The 19949-nt window shown below is 39.2% G+C and overlaps 1 protein-coding gene across 1 annotated transcript in view; it reads right to left on the reverse strand.

Annotated features, from left to right (window-relative positions):
- Positions 1-18841, reverse strand: part of PRMT3 (protein arginine methyltransferase 3) — a 146410-nt gene extending 127569 nt beyond the window's left edge. The window contains exons 1-6 of the mRNA XM_027852674.1: positions 18773-18841; positions 18496-18661; positions 11749-11831; positions 7633-7682; positions 6727-6829; positions 1417-1576 (exon numbers count right to left, since the gene is read on the reverse strand). Of these exons, the coding sequence (XP_027708475.1) occupies positions 1417-1576; positions 6727-6829; positions 7633-7682; positions 11749-11831; positions 18496-18661; positions 18773-18800 (590 nt within the window). The 5' untranslated portion in view covers positions 18801-18841. The remainder of the gene's footprint in view (positions 1-1416; positions 1577-6726; positions 6830-7632; positions 7683-11748; positions 11832-18495; positions 18662-18772) is intronic.
- Positions 18842-19949: the final 1108 nt, after the last annotated feature.

Consider the following 19949-nt stretch of genomic DNA (forward strand, 5'->3'; position numbering starts at 1 on the left):
TGAGACAGGTTTACCGGACCATGAACAAGGGAAAAGGGTTGGGAGCAGGGGAGGAGTGAGGAGTGCACTAAGCCTTGACAATAGCAAAAATCACAGTCATAAGCATTTGAAATCCCCCCACCCCACCCTTACTGTCCCAGAAGTAGTAACACATTTAACCGCCATTGTGTGCAGCAGTGTACACATTTCTTCTCTAAATAACGAAGTTAAAAAGCACAACTGCAGTCTACAGGCTCTTAACTGACTTTTCAACTTAAGTAACTCATCCTTTCTACTTTTCTAATAATTAATTGTGATTTATTTCTCTTATGCCTAGACTTTAAATAGCAGCATTCGAAAATTCAGTCAAACCAAGTTATTTTCCTGGACAACATTTTTTAAAGAGGAAATAGGGCTAAAATAGGGAACGCTGGACACAAGATGAGACTAAATAAAGCAGCAATTTTTATATGTATATACACTAACACAAGACCACAACCCCCAACTGCAAAAATTCAGTTTCCTTATCACAGAGACAAAGGCACTATCTGTAAAATATGAGATTAAAAAGTACCTAAGACGTAGTCAGCTAAAAATGTTGAAAGATACTGAATAATATCCACTTGAGAGAAGAAAAAAAAAGGAACCTAGATAATTAAATTATCTAATTATTCGTCTTATTATTCATCACTTAATTTTTTTTTGCAAAATGAAAAAAGCTATGCATAATAATTTTATAGATGGTGTGAATTAGAGCTGAAAGTATACTTTAATATGTATTATCTAGTTATGACAGAAAATAGTTCAATAATTGGCCTGTAAATTAGCTTAAAAGTCCCCAATTCTAGTTTAACCCCACTATCTGAATAACAGTCATGCATCCACATCTTGGATTTTACTTTTCTGCTCACGTTTGCTCTGGGCCTTCCCATCAGAGATAAAGCAGGTACATGCAGTGTCCCCCAGTTCCTGCTTCTTCTTCTTTTTTTTTTTTTTTAAATAAATTATCTGTGCAAGGTGAGTTAGAGAAGATTTCATTTGGAAACATGGCTAAAAACTCAAACCTATGTTCACAGGATGTCTCTTCAAACTTGCTGGAACCAGTCTCAATTTTAAAAACTAGATATGTGGGTCCTTCCCACTTAGACCCCAAAGAGGGCAGAGAAACTTTTCTCCTGAATAAGGACATTTAGGCAACTCTGTATTTAACAATTATAAATTGATGGGCCTGCCAAATCCCAGTAATCATTGATCTGAGGCCTATGATGTCACTTGGCCATTCAAGCTACTGATTCAATTCAATTCAACAAGTCCTCACTGTAGAGTGGGGGGACTGTGGGCTAAGAACAGTTGATCTCTAAAATACCTTGTAGATCTAAAATTTTATGCTTCCATTATAAATACTTAAGAAGAGTTTCCCATTATTAATTAAATTACTTCATTCTCTGGAGGTCTTCCCGGGCTCTAGCTAATGCTGCTTCAGCAGCCTGTGCTCTGGCTTCCATGTGCTTCAACCGCTCAAGAACAGAGGTGTTGTCACTGAGCCCATTGGGGTACGAGAATGGGACTGTCACTGGTTCATAAAGATCTTCTACATCTAAAGAAATACATGGACAATTTTAGATCATCTCATCCAAACTGGTTATCAACTAACAAACATTCAGAGAGTGTCTACTATGACCCCAACATTGACCTTATTAAAGAGACGGATATAACCACAGATATTTAATTAGTAAAGTATCTAAATAGTGTATATATCAATGGCAAAACTCTACTTCCAACTCTATTTAAAATTTTTTAAATAAGTTTTTTTTTTAATTAGTCTGTCCTTCCCACTACCTCCTCCATCCCAATTGAGAAAATTTAAAAAACAAACAAAAAATCCAAATCTCTCAATATATATCTATATAGTCTGGCAAAACAAATTTCCACATTAGCCACGTCTAAAAAAGTAGGTTTCTTTCTGAATTTTAAATTCATCATCTCTGTCAGGAAATGAACAGTGTTTCACCTCTATCCTTCTGGATTCATGTTTTATTATTATATTGATGAGAATTCTAAAGTCTTTCAAAGTTGTTTTCTCTATAATGTTATCATTGTATAAATTGTTCTAATTCTGTTCATTAAACTCTATACAAGTAGCAGACTGACATTTTTATACTTTACTTGCTCACTAGTGCAGCTAAAACAATCGCACATGCAGTTTTATTATATTTGGCCACTAATTCTACAAACAATGAGTTTTTTATGAAATTGATATAGTGATAACAAGGCTGGACTAGGAAGCCAGGAGGCAGGTTTCAGCCTCAGTTCTGATGCCAGCTAAGACATGTTTTATGTCATTCTCATTTCTTTGAGCACCAATTCCTTTATCTGAAGCTTAAGGAGGATTAGACCACACACTCAAAAAATCTGTTTCAGTTCTAAAATTATAGGATTCCATGATTCTTTGATGGTTCTTCAACTCTCAAAGAAAAACTCCATAAAATCTGATTCTTTCTTTACTCATGCAAAAATTTTTCACTAGTATTACACAACCAGCAATTCTCCAAACATCATTTAACAAAGCTGGAAAGTTCTACCCAATTTACATCATTAATTTCTCATCTAATGTTGAAAAAAAATTTCAGGCAAGTAAAGGAATATGTATACCACATTTTCTTCTCTCTCTCTTTTTTTGTCTAAAATTCAATTTAAACCAGTGTGATGCTTCCAGATAACTTTTATAACTAGGGTCAATATAGGAACATTGGTCACTGAATATTGTTCAATTCTTAGCTACGTTCTGCTGCTGCTCTACCCACCAAAAGATCATGCCTAGGAGGAAGTAAGTCACTTAGCTCTATGCTCCCTGGGATAATACATCCAACTCTTCATTCTAGTTTTTTTTTTTTACTCTTCCATCAAAGGAGTACCCTCTTAGTGCCACTTTCTCCCCCACTCCCTTTCTCTCAGAACTGTAATCAAATTACCACCCACAATCTTTGTAACTTGCAAGACTATAATTTGCTTTTCTGGTCTTCACTTTTTTATATGTGTTTGTCTCTCTCATTAAAAGATAAGCTCCTTGAGGACATGAACTTGCTTTTATGTCTGTATTCCCAGTGCTTAGAAAAGTACTTGACACACACTGAGTGCTTAATAAACACCTTTCACACATTTATTCAATGTTACATTGTTCATTTTACATTCTGCTTTCAAATTTTTTCAGGATTATGCAAATCAGCTTCAAGGTTTAAATCAGCGATGGAGAAGCCGTGGCCTCAAGGCCACATGTGGCCCTCTACGTCCTCAAGTGGGGCCCTTTGACCAATCCAAACTTCACAGAACAAATCCCCTTAGTAAAAGGATTAGTTTTGTAAAACCTGGACTCAGTCAAAAGACTGCACCCGAGGACGTAGAAGACCAAATGCGGCCTCAAGGCCAAAGGTTTCCCACCCCTGGTTTAAATAGACTATAGCAAAACAAAAACTTCAAGCTACAATTAAGATAATTACACTAAGTAATGGCAATATTAGTGACAGAAATAACATAAGAAAATTCAGATTTTAAAATTTAACAAAGAAAATTTAACAGTAAACTTAATAGTCACCTAAAGACTCAGGCTTGTAGAAACTCTTTGTTCCCTGAATCTATCAATTTGATGATAATGAAAACCTTATGTCAGATTTCAGAGAGGCAATGGAAGAGAGTAAGAACCTCAGTTCCCTGTTTCACCATGCCCAAGCTCTTAACTAGAGCAGCTAAGCAATAAATGGCCTATCTGTCCCAATGCCCAGGTGGTAGGGCCAAAAGGACCAGCTCAAAACCTAAAAAAAAAAAAAAAAAAAAAAAATCAGGTTCTGTTAGTCTCACCAATGACCAGGATATAGCTAGCAGCCTAACAAGATGTATCTTTAAAGAGGAGTCAAAGAACAACAATATCCGACATATTAAAGAATGACTGTATTTTTAGTATCATTATAAGAGGGTCCTACCATCACTACAAATTCAGCATTTTTATGTTGGCCTGGCCACTGCACTCAAAAAAAAAAAATCACATCTAAATTCACTAGTATTGAAGACATTAAACAATATGACTTTTGCTTATCTCTCCAGACTCACTTATCTTCTATTACTAGAATCACTTTTTTCACCCTATTCTGCTATGTTAAATGGTCTTCCACTCAAGATACAACTCAAGTTCTTAATCATCTGTGAGGCCTTCCTCCTCATCACCCCAGCCTTGAGTGATCATTCCTTCATCTCAGCTCCTCTTAATACTCACTATTTTGTTAATATAATCAGAAAGACAGGACAGTTTAGCTAGAGAGTAGAATGGCAATAATGATTGTCAATATCTCTAAGCAGGATACCAATTTCCCTAACACACCACGACAGCATGAAAACAGATTTAACACAGGTAAAGCCTGAATGTCTCAGTGGCAGGCTACATTGTGGTAGTTGAGCTGTGTGCTACAGAAGGAAGATGAGTAAGGGAACAGAGTGAACACTCTTTGTGGCAGGGAAGTTTGGTTCTTAGAAGATTAATTACCTCTCTCGAGTTCCCTGTGCCCTGGACTGTGCTACCACCAAGTATGGTGTCTGCCCAAATTCTCAAGCAAAGGGTCAAGCAGTGATGACTGGTGATATACAAGTTCAGCAAAAGTCACATCCCACACATCTTCTGCCTCTTTCCCCAGTCTCTTAAGGTGTGCTTAGGTCATAGGCGCTAAGGTCTGAGCCAATGGGTCCTGACTCTTATGGCACATAGCACATAGTACTTTGTTATATATTTTTATAACGCCTTTTTTTTTTCTCTTTTGTTGAGGCAATTGAGGTTACGTGACTTGCCTAGGGTCACACAGCTATCACCTAGCTGCCCCTATATTTTTAACGTATGGAAAGGACTCCCCAGCTATACAGTTAAGATCCTTTGAGGGCAAAGGCCACATCTTATACCACTTTCTATCTATACTGCCCTCTATGTACAGTGAATAACTATTTTTGGTGATACTATCAGTTATTTGAATGGATGAAAACACTTAACAAGCACTTACTACGTGCTAAAAACTGTGCTAAGTACTGAGGATGCAAAAAGAAAAGATAGCTTCTGTTCTCAAGAAGCTCACACCATAGTGGGAGAAGACAATACTTGTAGGAAAATGCATTTGCAGGGTGGTTGGCAAGGACTAGGAATGTTTAGAATATGTCTCCCCTACAAAGGTGAGGCCCACCGTCCCTGGGAAGGGTGGAGTGGAACTAAGTGTTGGAGTACAGAAGGAATCTGGTTCCTTCTGGCATGGGTGGGGATACAGGGTCAGTGTTCAGACAGGAGGGGAAAAGGAAAAGGGGCAATGGCAATAAGGTTGGGAGTGGGCAATCCAGCTTGTCAACAGTGGCAATTTGAATAGACCCCGGAGGTCATATAGTCCAAACTGTAACTAACCAAGAAACCTCTGCACAACATTCTTCAACAAGGGGTCATCTAGCCTTTGACAGAAGATAACCAGTGAAGGGAAACTCACTGCCATTCCAAGCAGCACATGACATTTGGGGACAGCATTAATTGTTTACTTACGTGTATGTACATATGTGTATTTTTACACACACACACACACACACACACACACACACACACACACCTGTCTTTACTTGAAACCTCAGTGTCCTTCTCTGCAACTTCTTCCCATTCCTCCAAGTTCTAACCTTTTCGGTCAAACACAACAAGTAAGTCTAATTCCCCTTCCATCAGAGAGCCTTTCAAATATTTGAAGACAATTAATATGTCTTCCTTAAGTCATCTCTGCTCCAAGATAAAATGCCCAATTCCTTTTACTGCTCACTGCATGGTCTGGTCTCAAGGCCTCTCCCTCTGGCCACCCTTCTGGGGAACTCTCTAGCTATGTTATTCAATGTCCATCCTAAAATTCAAGACCCAGCACTGAGGACAATAATGCAAATGTGTTCTAACTGGGGCAAAGTACAGTGGGATACTGACCTCCCATGTGCAGTAGATTATGCCTTTCTTAATGTAGCTTGAGAAAGTAATAACTTTTTTAGTTATCTAACATTGTTTATTCATACCCTAAGAGCAACTACAGTCCACTAAAGATGAGTCCCAGATCTTTTTCCACAGGAAAGGTTGTCTAGCCACATTTCTCCAATTTTATACTTTTTAACCCAAGTAATCAACTTCAAATTTATCTCTATTAATTTCATACAACTTTATTCAGACCACCATTTTAGTACATGTAGGTCTTTTGGGGTCCTGACTCTGTTATCCAATGTAGCTATTCCTCCTAGTTTTGTGTCAGCTGCAAATGTGAGGATCTTTACAAGATCCTAGATCAAGAGCTAGAAGAGATTCTAAGGAAATTAAGTGACTTGTCTATGGTCACACACATTAAAGGTTAACAAGGTAAAGGCGAAACTGAAACTCAAGAAGGTATAATGCCAAAAGTTACAATTAGCAAATGGTAAATAGGACTCGAAGTCAGATCTTTTGACTCTGACTTTTGTACTTTTTCCACTCTATTACATTGGTACCCTAAAATCACAAGTGATTTACTGATGTGAATCCATTCAGAGCACAAATTAGCAATCAACTACCGTAACCACTGGGGCCCCACACCCAGTGATATATCTTCTCAGTATGCTTTGTTCAAATTTCTCAAACACAAAATTGTAATTACTGCTACAACAAATAGAAAAGTAAGGATGAATGATGCCATGTAAATTCATGTCATTATAATTCCATAATCTTACCAAACTGAAGTAAAAGGTCATCTTCTAATACCGGTTTCAAATACTCCTCTTTCTCCCAAGGCACTGGATTGCATAATGAATTCAAATACTCTGAAGTTGGATTCTAGAGAGAAAAACAATTATATGTTACTTTAAAATGCTTTTAATCATGAAATCCTACTTAAAAAACCAAAATGTTAATAAAAAGAAACCTATATTGTCTTTCAGAACAGATTGAGTTCACAATTACTACTTCCCACTTCTGAAAGCTGTCAGGATAACTACCTTCTGAACGGCAGTTGATACTTTTCTGCTATCTAATAAACAGCTAACGTTTAATTTTCTTCCCTGTAGGAGTGTGGACCAAAAGCGATACCAGTGTAAAACTGGTATCACCTACATGCAATAAAGAAATTGTAACCAAAATCCCTAAACTACTAATGAAATCAAATTGTGGTTGAGCTCTACATGAAGGCCTTATCTTATGTATTACGTAACAGCCCTAGCACCAGGCACAGTACACACAGAAAGAACTTAATGTAAGTCATTCGAACAAATGAATGTTTACTTAAAATTCATCAAGCTTAACAGGTTCCTAAAAGTCACTATAACCCTGGTCTCACATTCTGAATTTGATAAGTTATGTATTTCCACAGCTCAAACGCAGTAAATAAAAAGATCTAATATTACACTCCTTTTGCAAAAAATACCAATTTCTTTTTCAAAGAATTGTTGTTAAGCTACTTAAAGATACTTTAAGATATTTCATACATACATTGATTCTTGGTATAAGCACTTCTCCAAAGGCTATGATTTCCCTAATATAAGGAACAGAAAATCGAAAAGGTTTTGTTCTTTTGTTTGCTCTTTATCTGCCTCACACTTCTAAGGAGTTTATAAATATTGTAAATTAGGTCATCCACTTACCTTAAGTCTAATGAAATTTATTAGCTTAATGTATCCATAAAATTCAAGTCCTGCAGAAAAAACAAACTAATGATAATACAAAATCTTACAATACAGAAAATACAAATCTTACCATAATGCATTATTTAACTGAACTGTTCTTCTGTAGAGATTCGTAACATTAATCAATACTATTTCTATACTCACATATTTCTGCCATTCAAATTATTTTAAATTTAAAAAGTAGGAAATAGTAATTTTAATACTTAGTAAAATTCACAAGTTGCAGGATCTAAAAAAATGTGAGTATCATATATACAGTATTAGAGAAAAACAATTTTAGAATGTTATTGTTCACTTGAGAAGACTATGGCAAAGAAGATAGATGTCTGGGCTTAGAATCAGGAAGACTTAGGTTCAAATTCCACTTCTGATGCTTACCAAGATGGATCACTTTGAATGAGTTACTTAACCTCTCTCGTCCTCAGTCAACTAAGACTTATCTACTGAAATCAAAGACATCTGCAATTTGAATTGGTGAAGGTTGTTTGAATTTCAGGAAAATCATAGATTCCTGATGTTCTAACATTCCGCTTATTTATTAAAACACACATGATCTAGAAAAAATTCACTGTCAGTTGACATTAGAAGTGACACTAATTTTCTAACCTTCATTGCTCCTTAACTGTATTCCAGCTTAACTAGAATACATAAGCTGTCTCAGGATAAAACAAACTTCTTGACCTGGAATTTAAGGCCTTATACAATCTACCACTGAAGATTTTTTTGGGGGGGGAGGGGGTTGGAGCACATGGTCAGATCTGTGTTTTATTATTACTCTTAGCTTGACATTTGGGTGGAAGAGATAGGAAGCAATGAGATCAGATAATGAGGCCCTGAACTGGGGTTGAGAATATATGAATGGAAGAAAGGGGGCAGATAAATGTGATATTATGAAGGTGGAAGCAATAAAACTTGGCAACTGATGGTATTGGGGTGGGGAGAGAAGAGAGAAAAGGTAAAGAGAAAAATGTCAAGGATAATTTCAAGGTTATGAGCTTTAGTGGTTTCCTTAAGGAAGAAGAGAAAAAAATTCAGAACTGTGAGAATACCCAAACAAAGGGCAAGAAGTTGAAGATCCAGTAAATATGGCTAAGAAGGAGTGGCCAAGAGGAGAGTTATGAAAAAAGTTATGAAACCCAAAGAAGCAGTAGCCAGGAAGAGAAGTGGTTAACAGTATCAAAAGCAGCAGGGAGGTAATAGAATGAAGAGCAAGGAAAGGCCATTGGAATTAGCAATTAAGAGATCGTTGGAACCTTGCAGAGAGCAGTTTCAGTCCAGAGGTGGGATTAGAAGTCAGATTAGACAAAACTGAGAAAAAAAGTAGATGGTAAAAACAGAAAAAAATCAGAAGAGACTAGATCAAGTAGCTTTCATAGCTATTCCTGGTTCTTGACCAAATAAGGGACAGAAACAATTATAATAGATAAAATAGGAACTTTTGATTACGTGAAAATGAATCACTTTTTTTTTACAAAGTCACACCAGCTAGGCTAACAGATAAAGCAGGCAATTGGGACAAAACATATTCGTTTTAAACATCTCTGATACCCAGGGTTTCAGCCAAAATGGTGGAATAGAAGAAATACTACAGACAGCTCTCTCAACACTCCCCTCCAAACAACTTTAAATAATGCCTTTAAATAATTTTGGAGCAGTAATTTGATAAGTCATGTTTTCCCAGATCCAACAAAGTAAATAAAAAGATTTAGTATTATACTCCTCTTGCAAATAATGCCAATTTTTTTCAAAGGAATATTGTTGGTATTAAGGTACTTTCAAAATACTTCATATTACATCTATCCTTAGGATAACCACTTCTCCAATGGCTGTGATTTCCCCAATATAAGGAATATGAAATCTAAAAAGTTTCCTTCTTTTGTTTGCTCTTCATATGTGTATTAGCCACACCCTCACACTTCTGCCCAGGAATTTATAAATACTATTAATTAGGTCATTCACTTACTTTAAGTCTAATGAAATTTATTAGCTTATATATAAAACTCATAAAATTCAAGCTCTACCAACAAAAGGTTGAGTGTGAGAAATTTTTCAAGACCAAGAAAACTTAAAAGGTCTGTGACACTGGAGAGAGGCCTGGCCCAGAAGACAACACATAAAAGGAAGACAAAAAAAGGGAGGGTGGGGGTGGTTGAAGTTCAGAAAGTTAGAAACAGAGTAAGGAAGAGAATGAAAGTTGACTAACCTATAATCCTTCCCAAAATGGATGCCCTGGCAGTAAGTCACCTACATGAAAGGAGGCCAGTAGGTAGAAGGGTTAGAAGAGTTTGCTTTCAGTTGTGGTGGGAGTGGGAGAGAAATAAAAGCTCATTAATTGAAAACAATTAATTTTTTTAAAAAAGGGAGGGGGAGCCAGATGAGCAGGACACCTTTGAAAAATGTTGAATTTATTTTATGTGCATATATATACACGTGTGTATGCATATTTTTAAAGCAAGCTGTATGTAATAGAGATTAGAGGATTTATATACAATCTTTTCATGTTTTACTTTATATACAGAAATGTTAATTTTTCAATGTTTAAGTCCAGAATGAAAAAAATTAAAACAACAAAGGCTCCATATACATATAGTCAAATATTGATATCAGCACTTTTTGTGGTAGAAAAGAACTAGGAATCTAAGTAGATATTCCATCCACTGGGGATGGTTAAACAAATTGTGGTATATGAATGCAATGGAATACTACTACATGGTAAGAAACGATGAATACAGAGATGCATGAAAAAACTTAAATGAACTGATATAAAGTAAGATAAAGAGAGCCAAGATGTATGATATATGTATGAAATGTGATGACTACAAAGATGCAAATGGGAGGAACAATGACCACAAAAAGATGAAAATGAATGTTGCAAGAGTACAAAAACCAAAGAAGAGATATAAGACCACTCTCCCCATGGTTTTGCAGAGGTAGAAGGTTCACAGGTGTGAAAAACTGCATATGTTGTCAGATTTTTTTTTCCAATGTATTAGCATAATCTGATTTCTTTTCCTCTTCCCCTTTCTTCTTTTAGAAAACACTCCTGGTAACAAAGAATGGTTCTCTGGAAGGGAGAAGAGGGAAGGATAAAGGAGTAAAATAAGATGATGTAAATATAAAAGATAACAATAAAGATTAATTTAAGAAACAAAGAGATATAAAATGACAGCATGAAGGGATGGTAGGATCAAGTAAGAGTTTTTAAAGCATGTCAGACATATGGACCTGTTTGTAGGCAACAGGAAAAGAGCCAGCTGATAAGGAGAGCTGGAAGGAAAAGGAATAAATGAGGAAGCAAGTTCCCAGGAGAGAAGTAGAATCGTGAGCACAAGTAGTGAGGCTGGCCCTTTGGCATGCTCTAAATACATGAACTACAAATATCCTTTTCAAAATTATGAAATCCTACATGTGTGTACATACACATGTATGTATGTATATGTATGCATACATGCATACACATGTGCACGCGCACGTGCGCGCGTTTGTGTGTAACACTTTACTTTCCCTACTTTCCAGCAATTACTTTATCTCTCTACTGGCTTCTCTTCACTTATGTCTGCTGTGTATTCCTTAGTCTCTTGGTGATCAATGCAGAAAACAAAATATTTCTCAAAGTTCAAATCATGACCTGAAGATCAATGTAATCTATGCTTTGAACTAGTTCCCAAGGTTTTCATTCTAAAGACTAGCTCATACCTCAAAAATCCCAATCCTCACTGCTGCCCTTGCTCTTTCATATCCTAATTCATACATAAAATCTATGTTTACAACTTTCTTTCTTTTTAAACTGTAACACAAAAAATAAGCACTGAAACATATGAAAGACCCATTTTTCTGGAGGAACACCTGTATAACTGACTAAAAGGTGAATTGACTTGCAGTATGGATTTTAGACCATAAACTATTATCAATCTATAATCTCTGTCCAACTGTCAAAAATACTTTAATTCTATGACACAACAGGTGGTCACTCTTAAAGTTTTACTTTGGAGAAATTCTATAAAGAGGTGAAAAAACTGATGTTTAACCTTAATCTCAAAACAAAAAAAAATCTTTCTAAAAAAACACACTTACCATGTTTATGGACCATGTTATCAATATCAAACTGATGTTCAGTCTTACAGTGAGAAAATGTTTCTTCAGCAGAAGTGAATAACCTGAAATGCAAGCAAAGTCTTCAAGGGGATACAACAACAAGCATTTATATAGCATTTTGTTTCCAAAACTCCCACAAATATTATCTCATTTAATCCTCTCAAACGCCCTAGGATGCAGGTACTATTATTATTCCCATTTTACAGATAAGGAAACTGAGGCAGAGGTGAAGTGACTTGCTCAGAACACAGACAGTTTATGTCTAAGGCTGGATTTGAATTCAGGTCTTCCTGACACTAGATCCAACACTCTACTTACTGGGTCACCTAATTGCTCTAAATATTAAATCATCTTATATTTCAATGAATCTGTGATCTCTCCAAAATAGGTACCACCTCCACTGACAAGAAGTTCACAATCGTTACCAGTCCTTCCCATATTGTGGAATCATTGTCCCTGTCTTTCCATTAATATTCCACAAAGGATTCATCTCCTGTGCTAAAGGCCATACTCCAGTTCTTTTAACATTTTAATATATACCAGTGCAACAATCAGGCTGGACATCTGTTTTTCTTACTCTAAACATTCTTATGGGTATCTTTTGTCGCCTGCAAGTCTTCATTGCTAATAGCTTCCTGCTTACATTCACATGACTTTCACTGTTTTTGAAGTCACCTGGAATTGTAATTCTTCTGAGAGTGTGGCATGTTTTATTTAAATCTTTACCCTTTCTTCTCATTTGGTTCTGGTTTTGACTTTTGTTTTGACCAGTCCATTTCATCTGCCAGTCAGCTGATTCTGGAATGACTCTCACATCTATAACCAATTGATGCAATGTTATCAAAATATAATTAATTTCCTTTTGGGAGCTCACTCTATCCACTTCTCCTGACACTCTTCTTGAAGAAAGTTTGTTAAATATGATGTAAGGATTCTGATTCTTCTATAAGCTTAAGGGAACTTGTATTTCTTTATCTCAAAACACATTTTCCTTCCCAGGCTGAAAAGATCACAAATTTATTTAAATGTCCACCTTCTTCCCCAATTGTGTGGAAGTCATCAAGTATCGAAGTAAACATTCAATTAGTTTGCAGGCTCTTCAACGCAACAAACATTTAGTAAGAGCAGACCTGCACAACCTGCAGTGGCCACTTACAGACCTCTGGCACGCCAAAGGATTTCGGGAGGGCCCTCGAAAAATGTGGAGAATATATCTATTTAAATTGTATCCATATGTATGGATCCATAATTATCCATTTAAATGTACCCTCTACATTTTTGAGGGCTGCCCAAAATCCTTTGCCATGCCAGAGGGCCCTAAGTGGCCTCCTCAGGTTGTGCAGGTATGATTAAGAGTGTACTATGTGAGGGGGCAGCTGGATGGCAAAGTGGATAGAGCACTGGTCCCAGATTTGGGAAGATCTGAGTTCAAATTTGACCTAAGACAACTGACACTTAACTAGCGGTATGACCCTGGGCAAGTCATTTCACCTCACTGCTTCACAGAAAAAAAAGACTGTACTATGTGCTATGCACTTGGGACAATGACCAAAACAAAACAGCCCTGACCTCTAGAAATTTACTTTATGGGGAACAGAATTCTCAATTTGTTCAGTCTCTGAATAAATAAACCTTTACTAAGAGCTTACTATGTGCCAGATATTAAGGACATAAAGCAGAAAAAGTCCCTGATCTCAAGGACCTAACACTATAATCAGGAAAGCTAACTTATGTAATAGAAGAGTTCAGCTTCAGAGCAGACTTTTGGAAACCCCAAAGGCCCCAAGGGTGCAGCATCGATGACAAAGCCCAAGAGTTTGTAATTTTGGGCAGTGAATCTAAGGAACAGAATGGAGAAGGGAAACGAGATTCCCTCCACCAGGAGAGGAATGGGGGACAAAGGGAATCAGTGCTGACCTAGAGGTTGTGTTCACTGTGAGCAGGAAGAAACAAGACGGCCAAGCATCCCACCAAAGGATGGTTCTCACTGTTGCCTTTGAGTGTACCATCATACAAACAAGTCTGCCAACTTTTAAAAAATGTAGTAGTTAATTTAATTGGTTTGTTTTTTTAATTCAGGATGACCTTGACCTTTCCTTCAATTCTTGGTTGTTGGACAAAGATCATTCATTCACAATACAAGCAGTTAAACTAATGCTTACAAACAATCTTAACAACCACACCATTCTTAAGTACCTCTCTATCACTGGAAAAGGAGTTGGCATCCGACAGAGAGGAATTTTTTGCTGCTTTTTTTCTTTCATGAGTTACTGTTGCCAAAAATTCTCCAACTTTCTAGTGATTAACATCTCCACATTTAGCCTGGTTCTCAGACAACAAAAATAATCTATAGCTCAAATAATATCTGAAGCCTTTCCAGTTTAGCTGGAATCTGCCAGGGCTTGCTTTTCACTTGCACAGGCTTCAAGAACACAGGGTCACCTCCAATACACAAGGCATCAAAGTAGGACTTTTGTAGAAGTATCTTAATTTACTACAACTCAAAATTAGCCCTTAGAATCACAAAATTTAAGAGCTGGAACTTTAGAGATCATCTAATCTGGAGGTAAGGTAACACACAATATTAGTTGCAATTTGCCCACCATCACTCAGCTAGTTAGCAGCAAAACCTAGACAAGAATCCAGATCTCTTGAATCATGGTCCAGGATTCTTATCACTCACTACACCATATTACCAGGTCTGAGTTTTATTTGGCACTCATATAAATATTTGCCCTTTTACTACCAAAGTTCATTTGTCTTCAAAATGATAATAATTTGTATTTCATAATGTTGTTTGTTACAAAATGTCTTGGACACATAAAGCTTTTTTTTCCTCTCTCTCTCTAGCAGCAGTACTCAAAAATATTTTCTACTTGAAATTGTTCCCTTCTCTTCAAAGTGCAAATTGTACTTTTAAAGGCTCTGGGCTGGCACAAAATGCTTTTAGAAAAAAAAAAAGTATAAAGCACAATTTATTAATCTGGCACATTCCCACAGGGCTTTAATGCTTCCAAAATGATCTTGTAGTGTTCCAAACCTACTTGGCATTCCAAACGTACATGGACATCGTGAGGTCCAAAGTTCTTTACTATGTGACTTGCAAAACTGAAGGACACAAAAACTAGGACCTTGTAGAAAGTAAACTATATTGAATAGCATTACTGAGAACAACTGATAAATGTCTCATATATGCTTAGTACATGTGCATCAATCATAGTTTCGGCAAAATTTTTCACCAATTAAGGATTTGTAGCACTCATTAGACCTACCCCAAGGCAACAGATGTGCGCATCTGAGTGTGATATAGTGGAAAGCGCACAGAACTGGAGTCAGAGGACATATGTTTGACACTTGCTCTTCAATATACTGTATGACCTTGAGAAATCATTTAACTTCTATGAGGTACTTGACGAGATAACTTTGAAGATCACTTTGGGCTCTAAGTCCTATTATCCTAATGAGTAACAAGGCAGCACTATTCATAGAGGGGCATCATAAGGAAAACAAAAAGCACCAGATACAGAGCCAAGAGACCACATTTTGAGCAGCAGCGCTGACATTTACTAGTCAGGTGAACTTGGACAAGTCACAGCACCACAGAATCTTATGGATGGAAGGTATTCATACCCCTAGCATTACTACCATAGCAGGGCAAGGAGGGGATGCACACTATCAAATGAATCATTTTGTTTTGCCAATATTCCCTGATAGCTAATATATACATACATATATAAAAGATACAAATATATGCATTTTTGCATGTACGTGTGTGTGTGTGTGTGTGTATGTGTGTGTGTGTATGTGTGTGTGTGTGTGTGTCTCCATATGCTTATCGGGGCACAGGAGTAGATGGAAGGGTAGGCCTAGAGTTGGAAGACCTGAGTTCAAATCTTTAAGACACCTACTTAGCTGTGTGACATTAGGCAAATCACTTAAATCACTATTTGCCTCAGTTTCCTCAAATGTAAAATTGGGATAACAACAGCACCTACCTCACAGGGTTGCTGTGAGAATCAAAGGAGATATTTGTAAAGTTCTTAGCATACTGCCTAGCACGTAGCAGGTATGATATAAATGCTTATTCCCCTCCCCCCCCCAATCTCCTACCCTTAAGTCTTTCAGCTTAATGGCTGGATTTTTCTGGAAAATTCCAATTTCTAATATGACTTGGCTTCTTTTCTCATTGAAATCATGGCTTGGGCCCCACCTTTTTTTTTTTAATTCTAGGATAAATTTTCTCTTAGAATTTCTAATTGCCATAATTCCAAGCAAATGAAGGCTCCTCATACCTAAAACAGAACTCCCTCTACAATGTCTCTAAAAGTAGTCAACCAGTATCTACCAGAAGGCCTCCAGGGACGGTGAGGTACCACCTTCAGAGGCAGACCATCTCACCTTGGACAGCACTTTCTTCACATATCAATCTAAACCCTGCCTCTAAGCAACTTCTACCCACTGCTCTTAGTTCTATTCCCTGGGACCCAGCAAAAATAAGTCCAATCTCTTTTCTACATGATAACAGTTCAAATATTCGAAAACATGTTTTCTCAAGTCTTCTCTTCTCCAGGTTAAAGATAACCAGTTTCTTCAAATGATTCTTCTAGGGTAGTTTCAAGTAACTTCATCGTCCTAATTGTCCTAGTTTCAACACAGTCAGTCCATTCTGTCAACATCATTCCTAAAAATGAGGCAACCAGAACTGAACAAAACACTACAAAAGTGTTAACTAGGGCAGAATTCATGTTATGGAACTACACATTTCCTAATCAATACTTGTACAATCTTAATTTCTGAACCCTACTGCAGAAATTTATATTAACCCAATTAAATTTCATCTGATTTGATTCAAGCCTTCATTCTAGTCAGCCAAAAACTTTTAAAATCTCAATTTTATCACTCATCTTCAGACTTGATAAACATGCTCTTTATGTCTTCACCCAAGTCACTGGTAAAAACAATGACTAGAACTCTTTGAATCTGTTTCTTCATCCATGAAATGGAGGATTTGACTACTGAGCTATACCTACTTCAGAAAACTCTTTAGAGGAGAGCTTAACACATTATACAAAGGTGTTCTCTTGCACAAAGAGCATGACAACACTGAAGCACCAATAGATGTAGCAACTTAATTAGGACAAATCTCTCTCAGAATTAAAATATCATAATTACTATCTCTCAATTTGATCTTCAGAACTCAAATATGACATTTTTAGGGCCAGACAGAGTCTTAAAGATTATCTATCCAACCTCTCCATTTAACAGTGTAGGATATTGAGGCCCAAAGAGGCAAAGTGACTTAAGATCAGAACTAGAAGGAATTTATGAGGTCATCTGGCTCATTCCCTCATTTACAGTTAAGGAAACAGCCCTAGAGAGATAAAGTGACTAGCCCAAAATATTTGTATAGAGAGAAGACATTTATTAAGCACAAAGTCACACAACTAATAAGTGGCAGAGATACTATATGACTTACTTGAGGTCACACAATTCTGTCTCCTAAGACTGATGCTGATCACAGAAAGACCTCTCAGCAGATACTTATGGCTAGCATGTAGACAGTAGGGTACTATTAGAGCCCGAAGGGAACTCAAGTCTCTCCCCACTTCAGTCCATCCTCTACTCAGCTATCAACACCATCATCCTAGAGCACTGGTCTGATGCACCCTATCCCCCACACAATAAATTGCATTGGGTCCCTATTACCTCAAGGTAATCTAAATCTAAAATCATTTCTTTTAAAGCCCTTCATAACCTGCCCTTGGTACAGGGCCTGATCTCCTTACTCCTGTCTATCGCTAAAGCCTGGTTAAGTCTTCCTGCCACAAGCCTCTCTCCCCACTTGGGTCTAGTTCTCAATTCTTCCTAAAGCACAGGTGTAACCTTGTAACCTCCCCTCACTCTCCATTCAGTTAGCTCTAGTGGCTACCGATCACCTCCACGATTAAACATAAAATCCTCTAGGGTTCAAAGCCCTTCATAACCCTAGCTCCCTCTGACTTTTCCAGTCTTCTTACACCTTACCCCAAGCCCTGGGAGATCCAGTGACCCTGGCTTCCCTGATGTTTCTTACATGTGCCATTCTATCTTCCAACTCTTGGTATCTTCCCTGACTGTCCCCCAGCCCTGGGGCTCTCCCCCTCCTCATCTCTGCCTCTTGGCTTCCGTCAGAGTCTCAGCTTAAGCCCCACTTTCTGCAAAAAGCCTTTCTTGGTGCTCCCTAATTTTAGTGCTTCCCCTTCCTCAGAGTATCGCTAGTTTATCCTGTAGAGAGGATGTTTATACATAGTTGTTTAGAGGTTGTCTTCCTCATTGAGGTGGGAACTCCTAGAGAGCAGGGGCTGCCTTTTTAGTTTCTTTGTATCCCCTGGTCTCTAGCACATAGTAGGTGCTTGTTAAATGCTTGATGACTTGACTTGAACTTGGGGGGCTCAAGGGAGAAAGGCCAGAGATCAAGTAAATAATACACGCGTGGTCCAACCCCCTCATCTAACAGAGGAGTTTAGTGAGGCTTGCCCCGGGTCACACCCTAGTCTCTGGCGTGGGATTTGAACCCAGGTCTTGCAGGGCTCTAAGGCGGCAAAGCCTCTTCACATACATCCTCACCACGAGCTGGGAGGTAGGCACTACGGTTCCGCAGGAGTATTTGACAGGTGAGGACACTGAGGCTCGGCCTGGCAGCCCGGGGCCCTCACCCGGCCCTTCCTGCGGGGCCAGCCAACGAACCTGTCACAGAACAGGCAGGGGGTCCGCTGCTTCTCGCGGCGGGGGTCCGCCTCCTCCTCCTCCTCCTCGGCCTCCTCCTCCTCCTCCTCCCAGGCCGCCTCGTCTCCGCTGTCCGACAACGCGGGCGCCTCCTCCTCCTCAGCCTCCTGCAGCCGGCCCCTGGCGCCTGACACAAGCACAAGACAAAGTCTCAGGCCTTGACCCAAGCCCCGCCGGCCGCGCGGGCCAGGCCTAGGCCGCAGCAGGCCTTGTTGCTAAGGGGAAGGGGGATACCCACCGGTGAAGCCCGTTGCTAGGGAGCACATGGCGGCCGCCTGCGCGTGGGGAGGAGCGCGAGTCCTGAGGGAGAAGACAACAGGGCGAGGCGGGGCTGGCGCGTGGGGTCCGCCGGGCCAGGGACTGGGGGCAGCCGGCACGCACGCACGCACGCGCGAGGGGACGCACGCGGTCTGGAGCGAGGGGCACCGGGGCAAGAGCGAAGAAGGGCCGGAAGGGGGTGGGGGGAGGGAAGGACGTTCTGCGCGCGCGCGAGCAGGCGCTCCCGCTTCCGGCTCCGCATGCCAAAAGCTGGGGAAGGGGAGTCACGTGGTCAGGACTCTTTCTCCTTCCCCCCCTCCCCGCACTGCTGGTCCTTTCCAAAGAGGGCGGGGCCAGCGCTCTCATCTTGCAGCTGCTACTCGCTGTGGGTCCAATGGCCAGGTCCCTGGCTCAGCGGCTAAAGGACCAGGGTTCAAATGCCGCTTACGAAGCTTACTCTCTGTGACCTTGGGAAGGTGACTCAGCCTCCCTAGGCGTAAATTTCCTCCCCTGCAAAAGGAGGGGTGTGGACTAACTAAGCAGCCTCTGAGATCCTATCTGCAGCTTCCCTCCCCCATTCCCCCCGCGCTTTGGAGGAAGGGAAACAAAGAAAGCTACATTGCTTCTCCGCTGCGTCCCCCCTCGCAGATGCTGCAGCGCTGCAAGCGGACTGAGAGCCCTCTGATGGAGGAGGGGGAGGAGGATCTGCAATGGGCCAGGGCACAGAGGATGTCCTCTTAAAAAAAAAAAAAAAACAAAAACCCTGCCCACATGCACTGCAGACACCCAGGGTCTATGCAGATGCCGCATTCTCCGTGCCTGTGTCACGGAGACAAGCCACGCTGATTTAAAAGCTGGAACGTCATTCCCCTCCTATCCGTATCTTAAATCAGAGAGATTTTCAGTGTGATGAAAAAGCATGCTGGTTTTGAGTTTAAATCTGAGCTCATCTCTGATTTCCCCATATCACCTCAATTAAGTCACAATTAATGAGGGCCAGTTTCCTTATCTGTAAAATGAGGGAATTGCATTAAATGAGCTAGAAAGTCCTTTCCAGTTTTAAAAACCCAGATCACACTAATATCTCCTTTCTTAGAATACCTATTGCACCACTCTCCAAATCACCCAAATGGGTTCTTAACGCTGTACTTAGCTGC

The sequence above is a fragment of the Vombatus ursinus genome, unplaced genomic scaffold (assembly GCF_900497805.2).
Source record: "Vombatus ursinus unplaced genomic scaffold, bare-nosed wombat genome assembly UNPS02009770.1, whole genome shotgun sequence".
Lineage (NCBI taxonomy): Eukaryota > Metazoa > Chordata > Mammalia > Diprotodontia > Vombatidae > Vombatus > Vombatus ursinus.